Below are 24,409 nucleotides of genomic sequence, written 5' to 3'. Positions count from 1 at the left end.
TCTGATTAGAATATTAGGAGAAAACGCGACACCGACAGCTCTATATACTTTACGTGTTTATTTGATATTCATAATTTATCATTCTTTACATTAACACATTTTGAGCGGGACTTGGTTCGACTTTCCTCCGGCTCTGTTCAGCTCACTTGAATGTAAGTTCCACCGGACGATGAGTCAGAGAAAAGAGCGGACAATGAAGAACGTAGAACATCGTCCGATGCAAGTGGACGTACGCAGGAAGGCGAAGTCATTCTAAGGACAGTAAAAACACGTTACATGAACGTTACAAGAGCGAAATGCCCTCTTAATTTCTGGACAAGACGAGAGCAAGCAAGGACCCCATAGCTGCGGGGGAAACCTGTGAACTGGGAAGAGTAGTACGTCTCTGTAAATCGCGAAGCTTATCGTGTAAATGAACCTATCTCGTTACGGTAAATGCTAGGAGCTGTCTAGCGAGCTCCCCACGCCCTACGGATAAGATGAGCACCCTTCTCGGCGATCATGATGACCGGTGCGTTCGTGTTACCCGAGGTAACCTTCGGCATGACGGACGCATCGACAACTCGCAGGTTCCGTACACCGTGCACTCGCAGCTCATGATCCACGACGGCCATCGGATCACTGGGTGGACCCATCTTGCACGAACCCGCCTGATGGTTCTCGGCACCGGTGTTTTGTCGTACGGCACATTCCCAGTATTCCTGTTGCAAAAAAAAGAAACAACGTGGTTAATTCTGCGGCTTTTCCGATCATTAACTGATGGCTTGCGGTTTGCTTACCTGAGAGCCAAAGTCATGCTCCTGGCATGCTTTGATGGGCGTCCGATCTAGATCCATGCCGTACGCCTGAAGGGCAGCCGTCTCGGACAGACGGACCGCAAATTTGATGCCCTCCACCAGCACCTTCACATCATGATCCTCCTGCAGATAGTTCACCACAATCTTCGGATGTTCGAGCGGATCGTTCGACTTCAGCTCGATGTAACCACGGCTCTTCGGGTGCAGTACGGCCGGGAAGACCTGCACCGCGCGCGAATCATTACTGAGCAGCTCCCCGACCTGTCCCGTCTTGGCACAATCGGCCAGAAAACCACCAAAGTAGAACTGCAGATCCGGATCGCTCGGACGCTCGGCATACCGCGAACTGATCTTGGCCGTCACAGCCGATACACCCGTACCGGACATCAACCCATCACGGAACAGCAGATACTCCATGGCCGTGGCCCAGTTCAGTGGAGCCGTATTCGTATCGTTAAGGAAGAAGTTGATAAAGTACGCCACGTGGTTGTGCAGATTACGTCCAACGCCGGGCAGATCGTGGATCGGTCGAACGCTCACCTTCTCCAGATGTTCCTTCGGTCCGATACCGCTCAGTAGCAGAATCTGGGGCGAATTAACCGCACCACCGGCCACAATCACCTCCTTCTTCACGAGAATCTTACGCATATGACCATCCTCGTCCACAATCTCGACACCGTGCGCCGTCTTCGACGTCGGATGTACCAACACCTTGGTGACGGTCGTGTTGAGCAGAATGTGAAGGTTCGATCGGTTAACGGCCGGACGAAGGAAAGCCCTCGAGGAACTATACCGGATACCGTTCTTGTTGGTCATCTGCGCAATCATAAAGCCGGTCGTGTTGGCACCATTCAGATCCTGCACCTGGTATCCGAGTTCCTCGCCAGCCTTCAGCACGGAGTAGGAGAACGGCGGATTGTAGGGGAAGCGTCCGACCGGCAACAGACCACCGGTCGAGTGGTACTTCGAGTCGACTTCGTTGATCTGCTGGTTGTCCTCCGATTTCATGAAGTACGGTAGCACATCCTTCCACTTCCAGCCCGGATTGCCCATCGCTTCCCAGTCGTCGTAGTCTTGTGGATTGCCCCGGATGTACATCATACCGTTCAGCACGGACGTACCACCGAGCACCTTACCACGGGGCCAGTAGCAACGTTGTTCCGGCGATCCGAGACATCCGTACTGTTCCGGTTCCGTGTTGTACTTCCAGTCGATGTCGCTGCCCAGATAGTTGAGGAACATGGACGGTATCTGGGCACCCGTCGGTTCATCCGGTCCTGTCAGACGCATTGGAATCGAAAACAAACAGAGAGAGAGAGAGAGAAAGGCATTCGTAAAGAATTAGAAGATTGTCTACGTTTACGGCACTGAATACCCGGGCAATGGCCGTGGTAAGCGTCTTTACCATGGCATAGCTTTGCGCAAAACAACTACGAGCCTTACATTAGCCAACGTCACCAATTAGCTGCGCAAAGACCGCCTCTTCGCCCGGCGCTCGGTCCGTTGATTGCGGTTGATTAAATTGATAGGAGCTAGCTAACACAATCGATCTCAGTGGCCGACTTTCCTCGTGCAACACACCACGGGAATGGCGATGCAAGATGCAGATGCGGAGATTGCCGCTCCAGGCCAGGCGCCACCATCCGTCGTGGCTCCAGATCGACGTGAACCAATATTTGATGTGTGGAAAGCGTGTGGCGTGCAGCATGCCAGCCAGCCAGTGTGCCAGCCAGTGTGCAAGTGTGCGAACGAAATGCAGCGCATAAGGTGAAGTAATCGGTACAAAAAGGTTTCTTCGTCTTCGTTTGTTCCCGTAAGCACCTTCCCTGTCCGAAACCCCACCCCTTCTTCCCGCCAGTTCAAGTGACTCCAGGTCGCTGCGCAAGGCGCCAGCGTCTTGGAGTGGGATGTTTTTTTTTGTTGCAATTGATGGAGAATTTTCCGCAAGATTTACTTTTCAATTGTGTGTCTGGTTGGTTGGGAGTCGAGGTGGCCGGGGCGCCACGGATGGGCATCCGAAGACCCCGGGTTGCCTCTCGACCCGGTACCCGGGCGGTAAGCCATTGAACTGAATACCGAAGCGAGTGATTCCACGGCGAGTCAAGATGATGGAAAGCATGAACGCCGTGGCATAGGTTGGGGGGAAATGTTTGCCATTCCATTCGGTTGCCACTTTGCTGGAGCATGTTGTTGTACCAACCGCACAGACCGCATACACACATTGTAGCAGGGAATATGGTAATGTTACATGGATTTCGGTTGAACGATTAAAGACAGTAAAAGGGAAGCGTGCAAATGTGCCTTTAATGGATAGGGTGCGCCCGATAGGTTTCAAGGGAATTTAGGGAAATGATCCATTTGCAAAGGGGTATCATTTGATTGCACTGCTGTTTCTAGCATTGTGACAGTTTGTTCCTGATACACGCAATTGTAGCTATTGTTTCGTTCATGTTTGTCCATGATTGCAGTAAAGGAAATAGGAAAAACTGTGTTTTAGAGCGGATTGCAGTTATAGTATTTTTTTGCAATCATTTCATCTCGGATCGATTCTATAAAGTATTCTCTAGATTTTCAAAAGAAAAATCTGTTGGTATTCGTTAACATTCCATGGCACTAAAATGTATTCTATTAATTTTGTTCAGTACAAACTGCTACGCGCTGTAGTTATATAGTAATTGGCTATCGATTAATACAACAATCGGACGAAAAATTTAATCTTTTGAAGCAAATTCTTTTAAGCATGGTTTTCTGTCTAAAATCCGTCGTTTTATCATCGTGACATGATTGTACTATCATAAATATGTTGAAAATATGTAGCTAGCACGACTCAACCTCTTCGAAATGAAATTGCATTTCCATTTCCAACAATGAAAAACTCAATTCCGCTCCTAGCAAGCTGCGAATTTGATGACCGCCTCATTTGCACCATGATCAACGTCATTATAACGTCACAAAATGAAGCACCACGTCCCCGTTATTTTAACACCTCTGTTTGTTTCTCTTGTATACGCTCCAGGCGCACATCAATTTACGTTGATAATGACGTACAAATATGCATTTTCCAATCTAGTTTTCATTGGTGTACGCAGTAGACCATGGGGAATTCAAATTTGAATCCAATAAAACTGAGACAGCAATATGGATGGAAAATATGCAATTTGCATTTTGTAAAAAATGATGACAGCGTGAAAACAAGGTGGAAAAAAAGTCCAATTAATACTGGGTTCGCTCGTGTGCCATCCAATCCATGCAGAATCCAATTCTAGTTGAACCTGCATAGAACGGATCAACCAGAATAGTTCGCCCAGGTTGGTCCACCACCGGTTCTCGTTGGTCAATCACAGAGCACATTGCTACAAACTCATCTCATGTCGCTTGTCCAATCAACAAACGAAATTGTCACCGAAATAGATTGCCCGGATTGCTTGTGTGTAGGTTGCTCGCCCGCTTTTACCCCCAAAAACAAAAACCCCGTCACCATTGTCCGCACAGTGTCCAAGCCTCACACCTCGTCGAATCGATTGGAATCAATAATCGAATTCCCAACGGCAGCAATCTGAGGTGGATGCAAAACATGCGCGATCGAGGTCGGCATTGCAGCCGGAACGGATGGCAGTTTATGAAATCTCTCTAAAACTCGTGAAAGCTCGTTGCAAACGCAGCAGAAAAAGCCAATACCATCCCTCCACACTCGTGCAATGCAATCGGTCTCGGTCTGCAATCCGGAGTCGGTTGGTCCGGAGTGTTGTCCGCCTGCCTTCGGGGGGATGCTCGCTAACCCGATAGATACCATAATTGCCGTTCGATGCTGCTTTGCCGACCCAATTCTCAATGTTCAACACAAACACATAGCCACGTTGGGGGGGAGGCTACGTTAGCGTGTTCTATCGCATCTAATCGATTCGATCGGTGGCAGTGACCGGCAGAGCAGCCCGGGGTTCACAAACGCCACAATCAGTGTGCAGACCGTCTGTCTGAAAGGGAAAGAAGTAGCAGCAGCAGCAGCAGCAGCAGCAACAACAGCAGAAGAGCCTACGCGAGATGCTGCGATGTACGATTAGCTAACTATGGCCGGCACTTTCGGAGCCCGCGATGGCCGTACCAACCCAACACACTGGCCTCTTCAGTGGGGCACTTTTACAGAGCCACAACAACGGCAAATGCCCTGAGGGCGGCCATTGTGGGCCCCACACTTTGTACACCATTAATTTTGTGTGGAGCACCGTTTGATAATCGGACTGAGCAAAAAGAACTGAGCCCGAGGTGAGATCGCACCGTTTTGCGCACAGCCGTCCACTCCTGAACGTCTTTGGCGGTCTTTGACGGTCGTTTGATCGGCATCGAGGGAAAGGGGGTTTAAATCAGATCGCAATCAGATGGCACGATCTCGCGAGGCATCGATCTCAGAGCGCCATCACTGTCAGCCGTTGACCGAGTTCGTATTGTCTTCTTGCAAATCTGGCCAGTTTGCCGAGCTGCCGAGATGTTTCACCCCCTCTTGCTAGTAATTAATGGGCCTGCAATGTATTGTAAGCCCTACCACCCACTGGTCGTTTTAGGTTGTGGATTGTGCTGCTGCCGTACTTTTGGGTCAAGGTCACACGGTTCGACATCCCTGTAACATGATAATTACTGCCACGCATTTAATGACACCTAATCGATCGCGGAACCTTGGGCTTGAAGCATGGAACGCTAAGAAACCGTGAAATGAACTGTGACGCTGAGTTAACGCCCCGAAAGTAGGGGATGGAATTGAATGGAGGAGGTTAATCCAGCCGTCAGCTTTAGCTGGAAAACGGAATTGCATGGAAAAACCGTTAAGTAACTTCTTTGCATTCCTTACAGTACATTTTTTTCTGGCTACAATTACTTAGTTTGCAGCATTTTTAACAGTCGCCAATTCTTCCGGATTACTTTACGTTAAATTTAAAGCTTTCTGAATTTTCTACCATTAGTGGCGAGATCGAGAAGATTTGTCCGTAGCCAGAACCGTTGGCGTAGTCTGTTTTGCATTCCCAAATCGCTTCGCTTTTCTTCCAAACACCTCTCGCTCGCTCGAAAGATTCTCCGGACTCGCGGCTCAGCGGGTATTAACCGGTATTAAGCCGACGACGACTCGTCGACCGGCAAAAAACAGTGTCGACATTTAAATTCTTCACTTAAACACCGCACCGCATCCCGGCGTTCCGCGGATGTTCGGTAATTCTTTCCAGCGCGAGGCCATCGCCGCACAAGCCGCTCCGGTCCACCATTTTTCCAGAATTCCGGTATTTCAGGTTTTGCGCTCCCTTGGGGGTCATCGCGACCAGTCGCTGCCACTAAGCTGCGCTGGCTCCTGTACCATCCAATGCACACCGCGCGCTTCGGTTCTCCTTTCTTTAACGAAGCCTGCCTGGATGGACTGGAATGGTCCTTGACCGTCAGAGCGCCCAAGTGCAATCTGGTGCAAGGTTTTGTAGCGAACCTTGGGGACCACTCGGCCATGTTGCACTCGCCGCGGTGTCGCCTCGAATTTTCGAAAGGCAGAAGAAGAGCGTGCAGCACGTTTCAGAAGCCATTTCATTCCCTCCGTGATCGTGAGACAATGCTATTTCCCCCACGAAAAAAAAAACAAATAACGCCATAAAGGTCGAGGTACGATGGAACCGGGAACGAGAATTTTTGGAAAGCAGCCGCATTAAGGCCATCATCCCGCGGGGAAGCCAGATTCGCCAGTCCACATAATGGCACACAATCACGGCGACAATCCGATTGGCAGCTGGACGCTGGACATACTCGTACCTCAAGGATACCGCGCAACTCTCTCTCGTCGTGTGTCGGATTCACACAAATGCCAAACCTCGATCGACCTCGAGCTTATTGTGAGAGGAAACCGCTCTGGCGGGGGAATTGTAGTACAAACGCTGTGGACGATCCAACGGCGGATCACACGATGAAAGGTGCAAGCATGCCATGGTCGCCTCATGTGTCGCCTCGGCTACCAAATGGGATTCAGATGACCAAAACGACTGTACCGAGCGTGTGTGTTCGTTTGGTCACTTTTGTCGTCCGTGGATTTATGGTAACGACGGACACAAATCAGGCACTCATCTTCACCATCACGGGCAACACACGCGCGACGCACTCCGGTCCATCCGGTAGCACCTGTTGAACCGTGTGGCCATGTGTGGTGTATTGACACTGGAGGTTCGCATTATGGTGCTGGCCATCAAAACCGACTAGCGACTAGGGCCTATAGTGAGTGAGCTTTCCTAATAGAACCACTTAATCCTCGCGTAGTTGCGGTTTGTTGCCGGTCACTTCTGCACTTCCTTTTTCTCCTTCGTCTTCTTCTTCTGCCATTTGGAATGTACGCTCGTTGTACGCTTGGCGTCCATTTTGCGACACAACATTTTCGCAACATTTAGCGCCCGTTACCCGGGTTGGTTGTTTGGGTGTCTGTGTGTGGCTCTGGTTGCCCGCCATTTCGCAGCCAAATATGCTAATCGTTCTGAGCGCAATCGCGCTAAATACCGGGACGGGACAAACACCGTTTTGTCTAATTTTCGATTCGATTGCTAATAACGCGGGAAACCCAGAGCGAGTGAACGGAGACAATGGACCCTGAGTTGGGCAACGCTGGCTGGCTTCGGGCTGGCTGTCCAACAAATCGTGACCGTACCGCTTGGTCGCCAGTGCTCGCGCTCCAATGAGTCGCTCGCGCTGAGTCGAAGAGACGACGACGACGACAACAGGCCCGTTCGGACGATCGGGATGAAAATTAGCGGAAAGCTTGTTCGAGCGGCCACATTGGGACAAAACTGGAGTCACGGTACTGGATCGTAAAGACGGGACCGTTGTCTCCAGAGCGCAAAGTCAACCAACCGGAACGGTCGGAGAACGGGGGTCGTTAACGCATTCACTTGAGTCACACTGCGTTCACCTTATAACCCACCCTGCCACACGCCTTCAAACCTACCTGCTTCGATCAGCAGCACCTTCCAGTTCTTGATCTCCGATAAGCGTGACGCAATAACCGATCCACCCGATCCACCACCGACGACGATGAAATCGTACTCGTAATCGACACCGCGGGATGATTTGGCCTGCGGAAAGGGGTGGAAAATGTGAGGAAAAAGGAAGAAATTTAAGGGGGAGCTTCGGTATTTTATTTTAATTCTTCGCATTTACTTTTCACAATTTTTTATGAGTGCTTATCCTTTCAAGAGTATTGTGTAAAATTTTGGGATCAATCGAAGCAAAACTGATAAAGATATTGATTTTTGAAAATCCGCCTTTCATACAAGGCTCAATGCATCTCGCTACTTTGAATCGCTATTCCCAAAACCTGCGTTTTCAAAGTCGGTGCCCACCGTAGCATAAAAACTACAGGACCGATCGATTTGAAATTTTAAACACTTAATCTGCACACTATTTTTCAGGTAGCTCCGTGGAGGTTTTGTTAAAATTGTTGATACTTTTTTTTTAAAGTTTTTTCAATTATGTAAAGAGTCGTTTTTAAAAGCAATATCGAAAAAGCAGCACTTTGCCAACTTCAAAAATCTACCAAAAATCGAAAAATAAGAATTTCACAAAAACTTGACGGGGCTACCTGGATAAACTTATATCCTTATACCTGGATTAACTGATGACCCAGCACGTGGCTATGATGGGCACCGCAAAAAGTACATTTTTGCCAACTCTGCCTCTCTAGATTGGATGCCATGAACGTAGTTTTAAAATAAATCATCCCCAAAATAAAACCGACTATTCTTGAAAAACTGTAGTTTAATATGAGATTACTTTGAAAAATTAAAGTTGACTGATTGCTTCACTAAAAATCGTCAAAAATAAGCTCTTTTTTGACCGGAAATAACCAAAGCCCCCCCTTTAAGGACAACCAGTGCCATAAGGCACTTCACACGATTTACTTACCTTCGCACGTCCACAAGGATCCTCGAGGTCACACTGCGATCGAATAAACACCTCCAGTAGCCCCATAAACAGCATGTACTGGGCACCACCACAGAGCGCGGCCAGGGTTGACCCGACCGGGCTCGTCATAGGGCACGCACAGGTGGACATTGTACCGGCAAAGGTCCTCGACACTCGTCAGTGGACGTCGATTCTGGAAGCAACAAACCAAGACAAGACGAACAATGTGAGTGAGTGAGTGAACGGTTCAGCGATGCTTCAGAGTCGGTTTTGGATGCTGCTACTGTTGCTGCTTCTGCTGCCAATGTTGTTGCTGGCCATGAGAGGTAATAATCGGAGCAAGGACACCGGTACCAAACTGCACCGGTGCCGATCCGGTTCATCTGATCTACGTGCGCACTTCTTGAGCCACCAGCACCACCACCAGTTACTGTCGAACATTGTACATCACGTTGCATCACGGAAACGAAAGGTGTTGAATGCGCTGATGGTACCCCAGGGGGGCCGGGGGACCTTGTGACTCCAGTGTAGATCATGCGCTCATCGTCGGGGTACGGTTTGGTACAGAGTGAATGTGTGTCGAAGCAGCAACAGACGTCGGCACATAATTGGTTTTCGAGTGTTTGTTCCGAATGCGACTCAATCACTGCGAGGTGTCAGTCGCGTGGTTTTTGCGTCGATATTCAATGCTGTCAACACTATCTGGTGCTCAGCTTAACGCCAACAATGGTGATAATCTGGCTCATCAAATACCCGCCTTTGTCATCCATCTTCGGACGCTTCCGAGCAGTCTGATCAGTTGCTTTTGCCGTGCCCGATCGGAACTGTCGGCGTCTGCGAGCCAAGCATAATGGGAGAGATTATGTGGCGTTTTCCTTCGCCAGGTTCGGCGGCACCCAAGCAAGATTCTATTCACGAGAACAACAAGCGAGAACCCCCCGTTTGGGTCGTGTCATAGGTCGACGTCATCGATCAACCTCAATCCCATCATCATCGTGCATCGTGCAACTCCCCTATTGGTCATCATCATCATCATCATCATCGGTGAAGCCGCGCAAACATTATCCGGCCACAGCGCGGATGTGGAAACCAGCGTGGCTCAATTTGTAATGCCGAGCAACCACTACCACCACCCTCTCTTTGCCTCAGAATGCCACAGCAGAAACAAAGCATCCGCAATTCATGTTCGAACATGGCCATGCGAGACTCACGAATGCATACGCGGCCCGACCGGGCCGGGGCTGCGATGATGCGGATTCGAGATGAGGAAAGACGAACCACCACAACACCGTGGCCCGGTGCCGAACAACGTGCCGATGCGACCGTCGCGTGGTAGGAGAGGCTCTTTGCCGGAAGAAATAAATTGGATCTGCACGAAAAATCCGAACGGGCTGCTGCTAACGAGAACGCCGCTTGTACGACCGCGGTCTTCGTGCAACATGAACCCATGCCATGCCGTGCCATGCCGTGCCGTGAGGTGGAGTGTGCCGCGTTTTGGGAGGCCGTTATGGGACCACCGCTTGGTGGGATAATTGAAAGATTTGATAAAATTGGTAGGTTTCCCGGTTCGAGGGGGAGATGGCGGAGAGCCATGGTGGGTGGTTCAAAGCCACGGCGGGGAAGGTGGCTGCTTGGCCGCAAAACTGTCGAGGTCGCAGTGCTGCGCAGACCGGGCAGACGAAGGCATTGCGTAAGACAAAATGGCAAGATAATTGAAGACGGTCTGAGAGAATGCGCGCCCCGTCTCCGTCTATTGGTCTGTCTGCGAGGGGAAACATCAAAACATTGCGTCGACCTCTTCTTCTGCTGCTGCTGCTGCTGCCACGAGCGGACGTCATGCTGATGCTGCTGCTGTTGCTGTTGCTGCTTCTCCGACTGATCGTCTATCATTGGCTTTCGACTTTTTTGCGCTAATAAAATGTAAATTTATTCTCGCGCTGCGGCACGCAGCGAGAGAAAACTTGGTGCTGGCGCTGGCACTGGCGCTGGCACTGGCATTGCGTGTACCGACAAATCCGGGAGATGCGGCCTCGCGACCGAACACGATTTCCGGAATTGATAACGGATTTGCAAAATCGGGAAAGTGGAGCTTTCGGTTTCGTTCCGGAATTTCCTGCTTTCCCACTTTATCAATCTTATGCTACCATCGGTGATCCATCCGGAAGAGAGGGTACGGGGCCAAGTCACCGATTATGCCACGCGATGCGGAACATTCCACTTTGGTATCACATTTAGCCAGCGAGCACCCATTTCGGGATGATACTCTCGATGGCGTAGGTCGCGTGCTCTCTATCCGGCATGGCAGCGATCGCGCTAAATTGCCAACACAACCACCAGCACCACCACCTCGAAACCGTGCACTGTATAATCCTCTTTTATTAATTACTTACAGGGGGTAATTTTATTTCACAGGCTTAACGCCGCCGAGCCCGGGAGCTAAACATCCTCCAAGTGTCTCTCTCTATCTCTTCGGTTCATGTTCCCTTTTCCGCGGGCCCTAAACGTGTTGGATTTGGATCGATTTTCCCGATTGCAACCGGGGTAACGGCCGGTACGACACCGAACAACATAGTGTAGGGCATGTAATTGAGCTGCAACCGTAATCTGCGAGCGCCATTCGAGCGGCGTTCATTAAGACGATTGATGGTGAAAATTACATTACTAGCGCGGCCAATTTGTACGCCCACCACCAGCACCGGCATCGGCAGGTGTTGCGCGCACGGTCGGTCGCAACCAAAGGAAGTAAAATGGAAGCCGATGTTGCTGCTGCTGCTGCCGCCGGTGGTGGTGGTGCATCAATTCGTCTTTCATTCGCATCTCTGCATCTGCCGCTAGGATTTCATTCTTTGAAACCATTTTGCTGCATTACGGCCGCACTCTGAATTGAGTGATTGAGATTAGTAATTACGGACGCAACGGAACACCTCCGGTGCACAGGCGACAAATTGGGCGATCGAATCGCACCACAGAATTGATGCTATGAGCCGCTAGAAGGTGACCAAAAGATGGACAGACCCGAAGGTTAAGCCGTTAAATAACCGCATCGGCTTATGTGGTGGTGATGGTGAAGGAAAATGGAAGAAAAACATCACACAGAATGACCGGTGCCGGACTTTCAATTGATTCTCGGAGCGGTTGACATGCGGTCCCCGAATATGGGGCCTCTTGCCAGCTCGAAGGGCATCAGCTTTTCCACATAAGGTTTCTGGTGGGAGGGGAGGAAGCCAAGAGGAAAGCGGGGAAAGGGCTCTCAAGGGGGCATTTTCCCAAAATGGAATGACCATTTCTGTCGCCACCGACACAGACCATCTGGAACTGGAAGGTGTGTATGAAGAGAAGACGGTTCTAGCGACTTGGCAGCCTACAGTGGTCCGTTGCCCTTGACCGACACACACACACACACGCACATGGAGAAAGATGTACGCTCGGGGACTGAGCATAAAGGCCACAACATCGTGGCCATCGTCACCTCTGCTACCGCAATGGCATCGGCCCAATGGCAATAATCTGGTGGACCTCGTGCCGAGATGAAACCGATGACAAGCATCCGGTTCTCGGTTCTAACGCCCTGGCCCTTGTCACCGGAAGGTAATACGGTTCTATCGCTCGCCTTGCCGCCTCGAGGAACGACCTGGAGGCATGTTAACAGCAATCTGAGAGGTACTTTACACCCTATAATCCATCGCTTGACACTCGCTGGATCGAAGATTTGTGGAGACGATGGATTCGGGCGGAGGACGATGCAAAATCAATTTCCGTTGTGAAAACCACCGACCTGCTCGAATGCACAGGCGTTGGCTGACGGTTGTGGTTATGTGGAATGTGGGGGTCGGAAAATCGGGAGAACAAAACACTCTCGAGGGCTCTTGACGAACAGACAAGACGAGGATATTGGTGAACAGGTGTTAGGAAGGCTCCAATACTGGATGGAACATGTCCCTTCGAGGTATCACGGGATAAGTTTTATAGCAACTGTACTATTATTTACTAGCAGATTCATCATCAATACCGAGATGTCGCTCAGACTCGCTGTTGTATCCTCTTGAAATTGCACAAAAGATCCAATATCGAAAGACCTGTTTAGAGAGCATTTTAAAAAGAAACAAAAACCAGTCTTGCTGCCTCGCCCGGAATATTGATCTGTATTGTAAGCAGAAGCTCAAGATTCATGAGATTCCTCCCTTTGTTCTCTCTCTCTCTCGCGCTCTGCAATATCTTCGATCAACAATTCTACGCCGAGTTGTGTTCCTGGGAATCGCTTGAAAAACCGAGATGCAACGAACAACGGACGAGTGTGGACGAGAATGTGGAAAAGAAATCCATTAAATGGAAATGTCCAGCCAACCTGCCAGGCTGCTGCGACCAACGACCACGAAACCACGATGCCGGGCTTGTGCCTGGGCCAAGCCAGCGAAAGCTCGAGAACCATTGGAAAACATTCCTTATTCAATCGAAGGATGCAGAAGCATCCAGAGCAGAGAGTATTGTTTCAATTTGTGTGTTTATTTTTGCTCTACTTCTGCTTTGCAAATGGTCCCATTACGCGAGGAGCGCCTGTGCCGCTTTGTGTGGCAACGCAAGAACTCTAAACCAACATCATTGTAGTCGGGTGCTGGTTTTGAAGCCATGGTTTACGATGCCCTCTCTCTCTATATATGGCGGTGCCCATTCCCGGCCATGGCAGCAGATGCTGCTTGTGCTGGAAGAATTGTGCGCAAAAGTACAAGCTCGTAACTGTGTGCTTTAAGATTGTATTTTAATTTACCGCGTACAAGTCGCTTCATCCTTCAATGTCCGTATCGAACTCCCTTCTTTTTACTGCTCGACTCGTCGTCTGGCACGAGCAGCACTCGAAGAATATCAATGAGAAAAGGTGAATCCCGCAGGAAAAACTGCGTGCTGCGTGTTGTCGGGCGGAGATTTATGTTTAACTTCATTTAACCTTCTTCATCCGAACGAACGATCCGTCCATCGTCGCTTGCTTCGCTTGAAGCGCAGTGAAAGCAGTTTGTTGAGATGCTTTCAGTGACGGGTCGTCCGCCGGTCGTTCGTTCGTCGGCCAAATGGCAACGCGGGACGCTAACACAATGGATTTGGTGCGAGCGATTCCCAGATACTACACCCGGGACCGGCACGTCGTCTACCCAGTATGGCGGTCAAAAAAGACGAGCATAGCGAAAGCAAAACCAATGCTGGGTACCATGACGGCAGACAGACAGACAGAGTAGAAGTGCTGTGGCATCGTAAAACGAAAAATCATGTTTCTTCTTCCCTTCTTGGGGGGGGAGTCGGAGACAATATCAATGCGGCTTCGGCTGGGTTTACAGCCGTGGGCGTACGTTCATCCTTTATCTCACACAATCAGACTCACAGGCAGAGAGAGTATCCTTTGAACTTGAGGCGATCCCTTCGTTCGAAGACGTTGCGTCCTGAGAGTAGCATTCTTTATCTCCGGCTGTGCGTTACTTCGAAGAACGCATAAACATTGGAATGAACCGAACAGTAGACGCGCCCCGGGCAAAGGTTATCGAGGTGCTGCCAGCTCACTAGGCAGAAGAAAAGACCATCAGGGTCCAGTTTATGCCGGCTACTTACTTCACATTCACGGCATACCGAGACACCATTTTTTCTCGTGCCCCTCCCCCATCCCAGTCGGAAATAGACGAATCCGAAACTCGAATGGCCAACGCAACGCCAGCCAGCAACATAATCGGATTAGTTTTATTGTACCTTTGTGGCACCGTCAGCCACCCGTCAGCCACCGTCGTGGTCACGAGTGATCGACTTCTCATCCGCACGGTGACCTTCTCGACACGAAATGTCGCGAAAATGGAATGGACTGGAAAAGTGGAGCGGCGCGGAGAGGAGGGGACCGCCGCCATGGAAGGGGATGGAAGATGTTGTGGCTTTCACTGATTTTATCCGATCTGGAAAATAGCAACCTTCGCCTTCGCGGGGTACGTTGCGGTTTTCTCACTTGATTTGACTTGAGGAAAACCATCGAAGCAACCAAACCGATCAGATAACGCTTCGCGACACTCGAAAGCAAATGAGCAAAATGAAACAAGAAACAAAAAGAAAGAAAACGAAATTCGCATCTTCTCGCGTACCCGCGGCTCTAGTGTCATGTGTATGATGTGAAGCTCGACAACCTACTTCTAACGACGAAACGAAAGAACAATGCAGAGAGCAAGAGAGGACCGCCGCGAAAGACTTGCGTATAGGTGCTTCTCGGTGCTGCGGCCACCGGCCACCGGGAGGAAGTCGTGAGCTGCTTACGCAATCGATGGCCGGTGGCTTTGTGCCGACCGTGGTACAAGTGGGAATTGGGGCCAGCTCGCGCGTGAGTGAGTAAAGCACCCTTCCACTCCACTCTACAGTTCCAGTGTCCACAGTGTGCTGGCCGTGGTGTGGCCTGGGAAAAACTAGAAGACGCAAATGGCTCGGTGGCTTTCGGTGCGTGTGCGATTCGCGACCACCACGGAGGGACAGACACACACACCAGTACTCGGGCGGCGTGACAGTCGGGGGGAGGGGTGCACCCCGCACACGTCATCCGGTGGACGGACAGCTACCCTTTTCGTCCAAATTCCTGGGGCCCTGGAATGCACTTTTCGGGGCGCAAGGGTACAAAGTCATGAATAAAAGTCAGATGGACCGGTTTGAACCGTTTCGTTCTCTGGCTCTGGCCTTGCTACTTGACATTTCAGTTCCCTCCCCGGGGGAAAAGCCCAACGCGACCACCGGTACTAGTGTGGCCGGTTTTCCTATCCGGTCTGCCCTATCCGCGATGATCTTTCCCGGATTGCCCAGAAGCTTTCGTGAATGCAAATCCCTCGTTAATGATGCGTGGCATTTGGGTTTTGCCCACGATTTTCGACACCCCCCCTCGGGGAGGGGTTCAGCGGAAAGCGTAGAATAGTTTCTGCGTCGATTTTATTCAACAAATAGACCATACTCTAGCCATCAGAACCAGAGTTTGCGGCATGCAATCGTTATGCAATTAAAACCATTCGCACAACGCAAATCAATCAGCTGCATCATCGGAGTAGGCACTGCGGTGGCGGCGGCGGCGGCGACGTCAAACCTCAATTAAACTCCAATCGTTGGTTGCCCTGACGACAAATCAAACCAAACCAATCGTTCCGCTCGTTATCATTTCCCTGCAGCAGCAATCTGCATAATCGGTCGGTCGGTCGGTCGGTCGGTCGTTCGGTCGTTCGGTCACACAATTCACACTTCAGTGCGGCCGTCACATTGCATTCCAAACGCAGCGGGCATTAGACGATCGATGGTGTCACCGGTACGACATGACCTTCGATTATGAAGCCGTGCCACGTCTCAGTACACTCCGCGCAACCACTAAACCCGGGTTTCCGGTGTGGAAAAACAAAGAAAAGCCCATCGTACATAACTCTCAGCAGCAAGTAGGCATTCAGGTGAAGGGAGAGGGTCACGCGACGCGACGCGGCCGCGACGCACGCGACAAAGCATTACGGTGCGAGAGATTGAGTTCGCTGATTTCCGGCATCGGCACGGAACGGCATCGAGCGAACGCGCGCCGGACACGGCCATCGGAGTGGATCCTTGATTTTCCATTGTGGTCACAGTGTCGAGGACGTGCCTGCTCATGCTTCCGACGACGACACGGTCGAGTACTGCTCGGCCACTGCGACGCCTGATAAACATGACAATGATGGACGAGATCATACCGGTCGGAGGTCTCTCTATTTCCGCCGAAGGTCCGCATGGACTGCACGGAGGATGCGATACGATGTGAGCCACGGTCGATCATGCCGTCGGTTCTATGACGTGCGCGGTGGCAAGCGAACGGACGGACGGACGGCCGCAGGTCACTTCACTCTCCGACGAGAGCTGGCCGCAACCGGTTTTTGGGCCACGACCGTCCGGCGTCGTCGTCGTCATGCTACAGGTAACCGGTTACCGGTTGGGGCGACTGGCCCGTGCTCGTGGGGTTTTCCAAGTTCAAGGTTGTGCTAATGAGCCAAAATGGGGTTGTCCGGCCACGCCGGCAGGCCGTCAGGTTCGTCGTCCGCCGTCCGATAATAGATGATGATACTGTGCGGGCTAGGAGGGCCTTTAATGGCGTCGAGAGGGTTACGACGAGGGTTTGCGACTATTTTCGGAAGACGCTGTTTGATTTATGGCCCGGCCGACTATCTACCGACGTGCCTCGATACCTCCGGCCGACGAAAAGCGCAACAACGTGCCCTCGATCCGTTGTCCGGGGCATTGGAACGCAAGTAAATGACTTCGTTGTCGTCGTCGTCGTCGTCTAGACAACACCAGAGTGGCATACTTTGTTGAGTATAGTGACGATAGAGGGAGATGCCTTTTGAGAATGATTTCACATTCCCGGCTCCGGGACTGGGATCTACTTGAAGCACCCCGGGGCATCCCGCGAGGCGACGCGTCACGCCTTTTTCTAATCTTCTCTAGGCCATCGGATACGGCCACGAAACGGGGGGAAGGAGCTGCCAGTCAGCGACAGAGCGCGTGCATCACGCGCACCGTGTCCGGCGGTCATAAAGAGGGGGTCATCATCGGTGCGCGGTGCGGTCAAAACCTGTCCGCTGTGACGATAGCGACCTCCTTCAGAATCGTTTCACCCATTTGATGGCTCGAGGCATCCCTCAGGTGCCTCGAGATGCCCAAAGTGCCGCGAAATGACCATTTCTTTATCAGCACTTTGTAGCAGTAGTAGTAGTTGGTTTGGAGAAAGCGTGTCTTGAACTTCCAGCAGCCCAGCCCGTCGGTTATTGGTCATTGCGTTCGCCCCGTACCATATAACTGTTTATCGCATTCTTTTTCGCTGTCAGTCACCTGCCCGGTTTGCTTGGATGGGTTTTCGAGTCGTTGTCTCTCTTGTGGGCAAAAGGTGGAGCAAAGAACTGACCAGCAAGAACAAGCAGGTCCGTTTGTTCAATCTGTCAATGGGCGAGCAAATATTGTCCCACCGAATTGAGGCCTCGACTAACCACCACGGACAATATGACTATTTGCTGTGTGCGTGCGCGGTTGGTGCGATTCCAGGTTCCAGGTTTTCCATTCACAACTCCGGTTCTGCAACCGGCTACGGGATGATCGATATCGATGAATCCGTAATCAGAGCTTTCAATCGCGTACCGTTAATCCCGTCTTGACATTTCTGATACTCCCGGGGGTAGTATCCCTGGTCAGCATGGAACCAATAGAGAGAGGGAGAGAGAGAGAAATCTGCGGAAAGTTCAACCAGCGCGACAGGTCGTTGACAGTCATAAAGAATCCTTAATCGTTAGAAAAATCCGCAGCCTCAAAATGGAAGCCACACTTTGCATATTCATCGGGGAGCGCGATGTGGGTCGATTCACTTTCGAAGGAAAGTTTTGTTTATTTTAAACGCCTCTCAAGGTGTATGTGTGTGTGTGCCGGAGGGGGTCTGATGGGTCTTCCTCCTCCGGAGCGAGAATATATTGGCCCGGGAGTTGGAGTGACTAACTTTGCTCGTAAATTGGTGAAATCCAATTCCTAGACAGAGAGCGAAAGAGAGGAGAAAGTTGGCGAAAATTTGATTGGATTGGGCTGGTCGTCTGGATTGAAGTCGGTGTCCCACGATGGCCATAACCTGTATAGACTGGCTAGATGCTCTGCAGTTGTCGTCGTCGTCGTCGTGATATAAGCGCTATTCACGTGAAGGACAACGAAGGTTAGCCCGGCTTACCGGATCTGCTTTATGCTGAATGGCGGCTTAAGCACATGTTTAACTGTAGAACCTGCCATCGAGAACTGCAATTCATTGTGCTATTTGATCGGGAAAGCACATTTTTATTGCTTGCACACCATTAAACAACATCCTGACATGTTTTGAAGGTTAAATGTGTGAATCCATTTTTTCCCCGGTTCCTCGCTGCTGTTGCTCTCCAATGAATCCAGAATCTGAAGCGATTAAGTTGTTTGCCACCGGATCGACACAAATCCGGATCAGCGGTCAGGATTATCGGAGTGTTTTGTCCGTTTTTTTTAGATAAGCAACAACACCACAATAGGTTCGATCCGGACGCAGCGAACCGTTCGGTAGCAAAATCGACACCCCAAACATCAGCTCCATCAACCGAAGAAGACATACGCGCGAGATAATGATCAACCGGTGGTGGTGGTGGTGGTGATGAATGGTTTGCTGCCGAACATGACACTCAATTTGCGATGCGATAGCACCGTCGTCGTTGACGTGATTGTGTTGCACCATTTTTCAACCGTCCCCCCCTACCCGGTGTCCATCCACCACGTTGTGCCTGTCCATTCTAACGCCAACGCCGTGAGGGTGATGATTTTATTTTTCACACATATTGCTGCCGGGTTTGTTCGAGTTCGGAGATGCATCCCACTTGCAGCCGGGTATGCGATTGGCTGATTGTTACATAAAGCTCACTCGCTCTGGTGGTGTGTAGCCGAGCGGCACCATCGGAACTAATTAGTACCGATTCACCGCGGCCAATTCCACCTCTCGATGATTCGTAATTGGGCTTCGTTTCTGCTGTTGGTTGATGGTTTGCTTGATAACCTTGTCTGGACTCTGCGTCTCTTCTGCCTGGATACCACGAATACACGGATCTAGCAACCATCTTTAATGAGCAAATCATGCGTCCTGGGAACACGGTCCCAGGGAATGGCAACCCGAATGGCAGCTTGCGCCTGATGTGCTCTTAAGTCGCGTTCGCTGACTTGACAGAACACTTCCCTTACTTGGAATCCGTTAATTGTATATCTGCTGGCCTATAATTAGACAAAAGACGTACCGGGAGGTAAACCGGTACCCCGTTGGTCGTCGTCCTTGACGTCCTGGGGTGCGAGGACACGCATCAGCAGCAGTACCCGAGTCAACTTTTGCGTGATCAACCATTCTTGTGCAAAAAAGCAAAGAAGGAGCATGGGGCAACCGAGACGGTTCTTCTTTGCGACAGTTTGCACTTTGCTTACTTGTAGCCAGTCACTCACTCACTCGCCTCGCCGGTGCCGTTGTTGGTACGGGAGCAGAAGTTTTATCGGGAAAGTTGAAACGTTAAACGAATGAAAGTTTCATTCTTCCTGGCTTTAATGGCGGAAAAGTGTCTCCGCATTCTGCGCTCGAGAAGCGCTCGACCATGACGATGACGATGATGATGATGATGGAGTGAAGTGTTTGTGTGCAAGAGGAGGACATGGCATGTGAATGGTCGGTAGCGGAGGCCATTTATGATAAAATGATAACTCCATTCGCCCCTCCAGAAAACAATCCACCAAGTGTAATGTTTGAAGTTTCGATGTGGCAACACAAGAGCATTATGGTCAACATATTGAGCATCGTCGTCGTCGTCCTTGTGGAGCTCCCTGTCCAGGACTGCCAGAAACAGTACTCACTGCTCTGCTGAAGGTATTATGTCATGTCTTATGAGAACAGCTCCGCGAGATAATGTAAAGCAAAGTATACGCTTTTCACAACTTTCACGAATAAACAACAAAAACCCAATAAAAGGGCAATTTCCCTTGGCGGACGGGCGGCAGATGGAATGATACCCCGAGGGGGAGGGGGGTGGGGCGGAATCTGAAGCTCTCTGGGGCCCTCTAATTTATGAGAAGCCTCCCAGGACTGGCCAGGTTAGTCGTGGCAAATCATAGGGCCACCCTGGCCGCCCAGTTGGACAAATATTATTTCATTATCTAATCTAATTCATAAACCTCCTCCTACTCCCCCTTCCATGCGCTGCAGAAGGGCTTGTAATGGTTATCCCCCCCTCCAGGGTGATGGCCGTTTGTTGGTGTTTGTTTGTAAATACGCCGGATTCCCATCTCGGGTCGTCGTCGTCGTCGTCGGTTATGAAATCGGCAGCTTTAAGACCCGCACACCGGAGTCTGGTTCTGTCGAAGAATTTCCCTCAAAACATCCGCCCCGGTCTGTGTGTAGGCGGTGGCCGGGGTTTCCACGATTTCGTGGAAAATTAGCATTCCACGCCCGCGTCTTGCCCATCTTCTCTCCACTTCCACCACTGCGGTTCTCTTAGGTGCGCATTACCTAAGCATTCGTCGCAGCATTACGGCTTCGATGGGGGGTATGAAGAGGTCATCGCAAAATGATGGCCTGGCTTGACTTGGTGTGGCTTCATGCGATGCGCGATGCTCGCCCTCTCTGCCGGTGGTCATCGATGGATCATGATCGATGGATCCACGAAGTCGGTTTCGCAAACGTCGTCGCGACTGCGAGGGTGCGACTCGCGAGCTTTGTCGAGTGGACGATGATCGCCACCGTGTGTCGCGTAACCGTCCCTACCCTTCTATCTCTCTTCCTCTCTCTGCACAGAATGGAGAGATGCTGCCTGGGACACTCCTGTGGTTATGCTCGCCGTCGTTCGAACGATTAAAGCATGTAAATCAACATTTGGTGATGCTTTCGCCCAGATCTTGGAGCGTGAAAGTGAAAAGCGAAGCCGCCACCATCATACCCCGTATCATGCTCGTGATGCTCGTTTAAGGTGAGAGATCACTGGGAAGTCAGCGCGCCCGGATCCATCTGCACAATCCATTATGCTTCCGAACTGCTGCAAAAACCCCGCTTGGGACGAGCATTGCGTGTCTCGGAGGCCACCCGGACACGGTTCCGGGACCATGTTTAGTTATGCTAAAACCCTTTTCTGGCTTTTTTCACCCCCCACACAGCCACAGCCACACAGTTTTTCTCTTCTGTTTTTTGATTTCGGATTTCTTTCCCTTTCGAGCACCAGACTTCCGAGACGCGTTCGCGTTCGGCTCCCCGTTGGCATTACTTTCGATTGTTGGAGGATCCTAAAGGAATGTCAGATTTCCGGCCGCCGAGATTCCGAGACCCGCGATAAGACTCTGGCAAACACAATTGTTCATCCCACCGCACGCCCGTCAGCCCTTTGCTGCGCCCTCCTCCTTCGAGTAACCGTTCATAATTCAAATTTCCATTTCGTCTCATTCGTGGCATTACTGCTGCTGCTGCTTTGGTGGCACAGCGAGGGGTGAAGGAGGTGAAAAGCGCGTCACCTTTTTCCCATCACGAGCCCAACAGGGAGAGAGAGAGAGACGCGTACCTTGACTTTTATCCGTTTCCACCAAGGCCTAAGCTCGAGACCGAAAATGTGCGACCATTTGAAAGGGAAAATGTCCAACGCCCGGATCCACTGTCCCCTGTTATGCTGCCGAAAGGGGTATGGGGAATTACGCACCGGGGGAAATGGGTTTGTTTGAATTCCAACTCACGACGAGTGTCTGTCTTTAATTTTCCTACTAAACAGCGTCGTCGTCATCGTCGTCGTATCGGTGTTGGCGGCTTTGTTATCGTCGGAAGCGCGCGAATTATTAATGCAAACAGCGCCACCTCATCCTTCCCATCCTCAGGAGGAGGAGGAGGAGGATGAGGAGGGAAAGAAGGAATGGGAAATGCGACACACAACACCGAACACAATAGTTCGGTGCCAACAGCAACAAGCAACAGGCCCGGAGGCGGCAGCAGACGGCGGCAGTCTTTCGGTTAATTAGTTCCAGGTAACAGGGCGCTCAGGCGGCGCCGAACAACATACGTAAAGAAGGCGGAAAAGCCGGAAAAGTGGTATGGAAAACCGAAGCCCGCACCCCGAGCGGCAGCTCCCCAATCGGATCGAGATATTCACCTAGTTCGGTTGCGTCTGCTGCTTTTCCTCGATCGCAGGCCGGCTAATCGGTGCCGATGACACTCCTTACGCAACAGAGTCTATCACACACACACACACACGCACGCACGCACGCACACTATCACTTGGTACGATCACGAACGATGACACTTCTGCCGTGTTATTCTGCGGCTGCCAGATACAGACCGCCAGATTCTAACCGTTCCGTCGTTCCGTACCGCTTGGCTGCACTCGATCGACTGATCGTCCGCAAAGGTCCGCGAGTTGGCTCAAGGTCCGCAGAAGCGGTCCCGAAACACCCGATTCACCGCCACACCGCCACCGTCGCCGTGAGGAGAATCTTCTCGTACCTCTTCTCCTCTTCAATTGTCTCGATCAGTCGCACCACGATCGCACTTCGCTCTCACTGTCTCTTTCTCTGTCTCTCTCTCTCTCTCTGTCTCTCTCTCTGAAGCAAACGCCAGATCCGAAGGTGCAGACAACACACAAGTGACTCCGGCGAGCTTTGGCCACCGACTGAGGGGTGGCTTATTAGTGCGCGATGCTTTTCTGCCGCCACGGTGTGTGCCTCCCCGCCGTCGATCGGGCCGGTGGCCGGGAGGTGGCCACCCCATACCACACCTTCCACCCCTTTCCGCTCCGTTCCGTCGTTTTTCGCAACTTCCAATATCAGCCAGAGAGCGACGAGACGAATGGTGGAGAAGGTGGTGTGAACGGTTGCAGAAGAGACTGGAGGCTGCGATCGTCATGAGCATAAGAGAGAGAGAAAGGGAGAGAGAAAGAGAGAGAGAGCAGCGATCAAGACCCCCTCCGGACGGTAGAACCGCCGCGATCTTCGATCTTCGTCGTGCTCGTGTTGTGCTGTGGTGGTTCAATGCCGGACCCGCGCCGGTGCTGTTGTTGTTGGGGTATCTCCGGAATGAAGCCTGCGTGGCCGTGTGCTGCACGTTCTGGAAGGAGCGGATTGTTGTAACGAACGGAGCGAAATATCGCGATCGCGTTTGGTGTTGTTGTGACTTGCGTTGACTTGCGAACGATTTTTTTTTGAGGTTAGGCACCATTCGCACGTGCGGTCCAGGTCCAGGTTGCTTGGTTACTTGGAGGGTTGGTTGCTTGGTTGATTGATGATGGATTAGAACGGTGGCCTCAATACGTTGCCGTTTCGTTCTTGTTCTTGATTTAATGCAAACGACTTTCTTCCGCCATTTTGGAAGCAGATTATCTGATAATTCCGTCGATTCTCTGCTCTCCTGAATTCAGGCCAAACATGATCGCACTTTCAAGTCCATTTATCAAGCGCCATTCTTGAGAAGTCACTCGTAAGCTGTTCGTTTTCGTATTTGTAGGAATTTGGGACATTTGGCAAAAGGCGGAAGCTTTTTCGGCTAATGAGCTGGTAATGAACCATAAATTCGCGGACAAACCCGGATCGAACTACAAATCTCACGATGAGTGAATCGTCGTTGCTGTCACCGTTTGGTGATGATTTTTGTCGTTGACGCACTTTCGATGTTCCCCAGCAGAAGGAGAGCGATTAATGACGATTATTACACGGCATTAATTAAAGCCCAAAGCTTTATGGTTTTCGGCGAGCGCTCGCACACAGCTCTTGGTCTCGTTGCACCGAACCAAGAGGGAGGTCTTATCGCTCATTGCGTCACTGTCTGGAGCCCGGTTATACCGATTCGATTCTTCCTCCCCCTAAAATCTGATGCCAGGCCGTAAGCCAGACCGTCTGTTTCGTTCGCAAAGATGATTATGCTGCCTATGATGGGCTACAGAGACAGCAGCTGGGCACTGGACTGCGCGCTCATCGGTGCGCGCATCGGTCGTGAGCCATTGATGACAGAGATGCCCGTGTACCGAACCAGAGCACTTAATTAAGGTATCACGGTGGAATCCACTAGCAGCGGCACTAGTGGCCTGCCCGCCAGCTAGGCAACCATTTCCCTCTACCCAGATCATTGGCGGCCAAAGGTTCAAACTCAAAGCCAGCAATCTTTTGGGGCACCTCGTCGAGAGTTGCTTTTT

At 51.1% G+C, this 24,409-nt stretch overlaps 1 protein-coding gene across 1 annotated transcript; it reads right to left on the bottom strand.

The window, feature by feature from the left end:
• Nucleotides 1–109: 109 nt before the first annotated feature.
• Nucleotides 110–22,881, bottom strand: LOC125949521 (glucose dehydrogenase [FAD, quinone]). The gene is made up of 5 exons (XM_049676644.1): nt 22,379–22,881; nt 8,712–8,904; nt 7,756–7,882; nt 780–2,074; nt 110–701 (listed from the first exon to the last, which is right to left on the bottom strand). Exons 2-5 carry the CDS (start codon nt 8,859–8,861, stop codon nt 450–452), a joined length of 1,824 nt encoding a protein of 607 aa, XP_049532601.1. The 5' UTR covers nt 8,862–8,904; nt 22,379–22,881; the 3' UTR covers nt 110–449.
• Between the last annotated feature and the right edge of the window lie 1,528 nt (nt 22,882–24,409).

This window comes from Anopheles darlingi, chromosome 2 (assembly GCF_943734745.1).
Source record: "Anopheles darlingi chromosome 2, idAnoDarlMG_H_01, whole genome shotgun sequence".
NCBI lineage: Eukaryota > Metazoa > Arthropoda > Insecta > Diptera > Culicidae > Anopheles > Anopheles darlingi.
The sequence above is the reverse complement of the archived record's forward strand: the minus strand, read 5'-3'. Positions and strand labels throughout refer to the sequence as shown.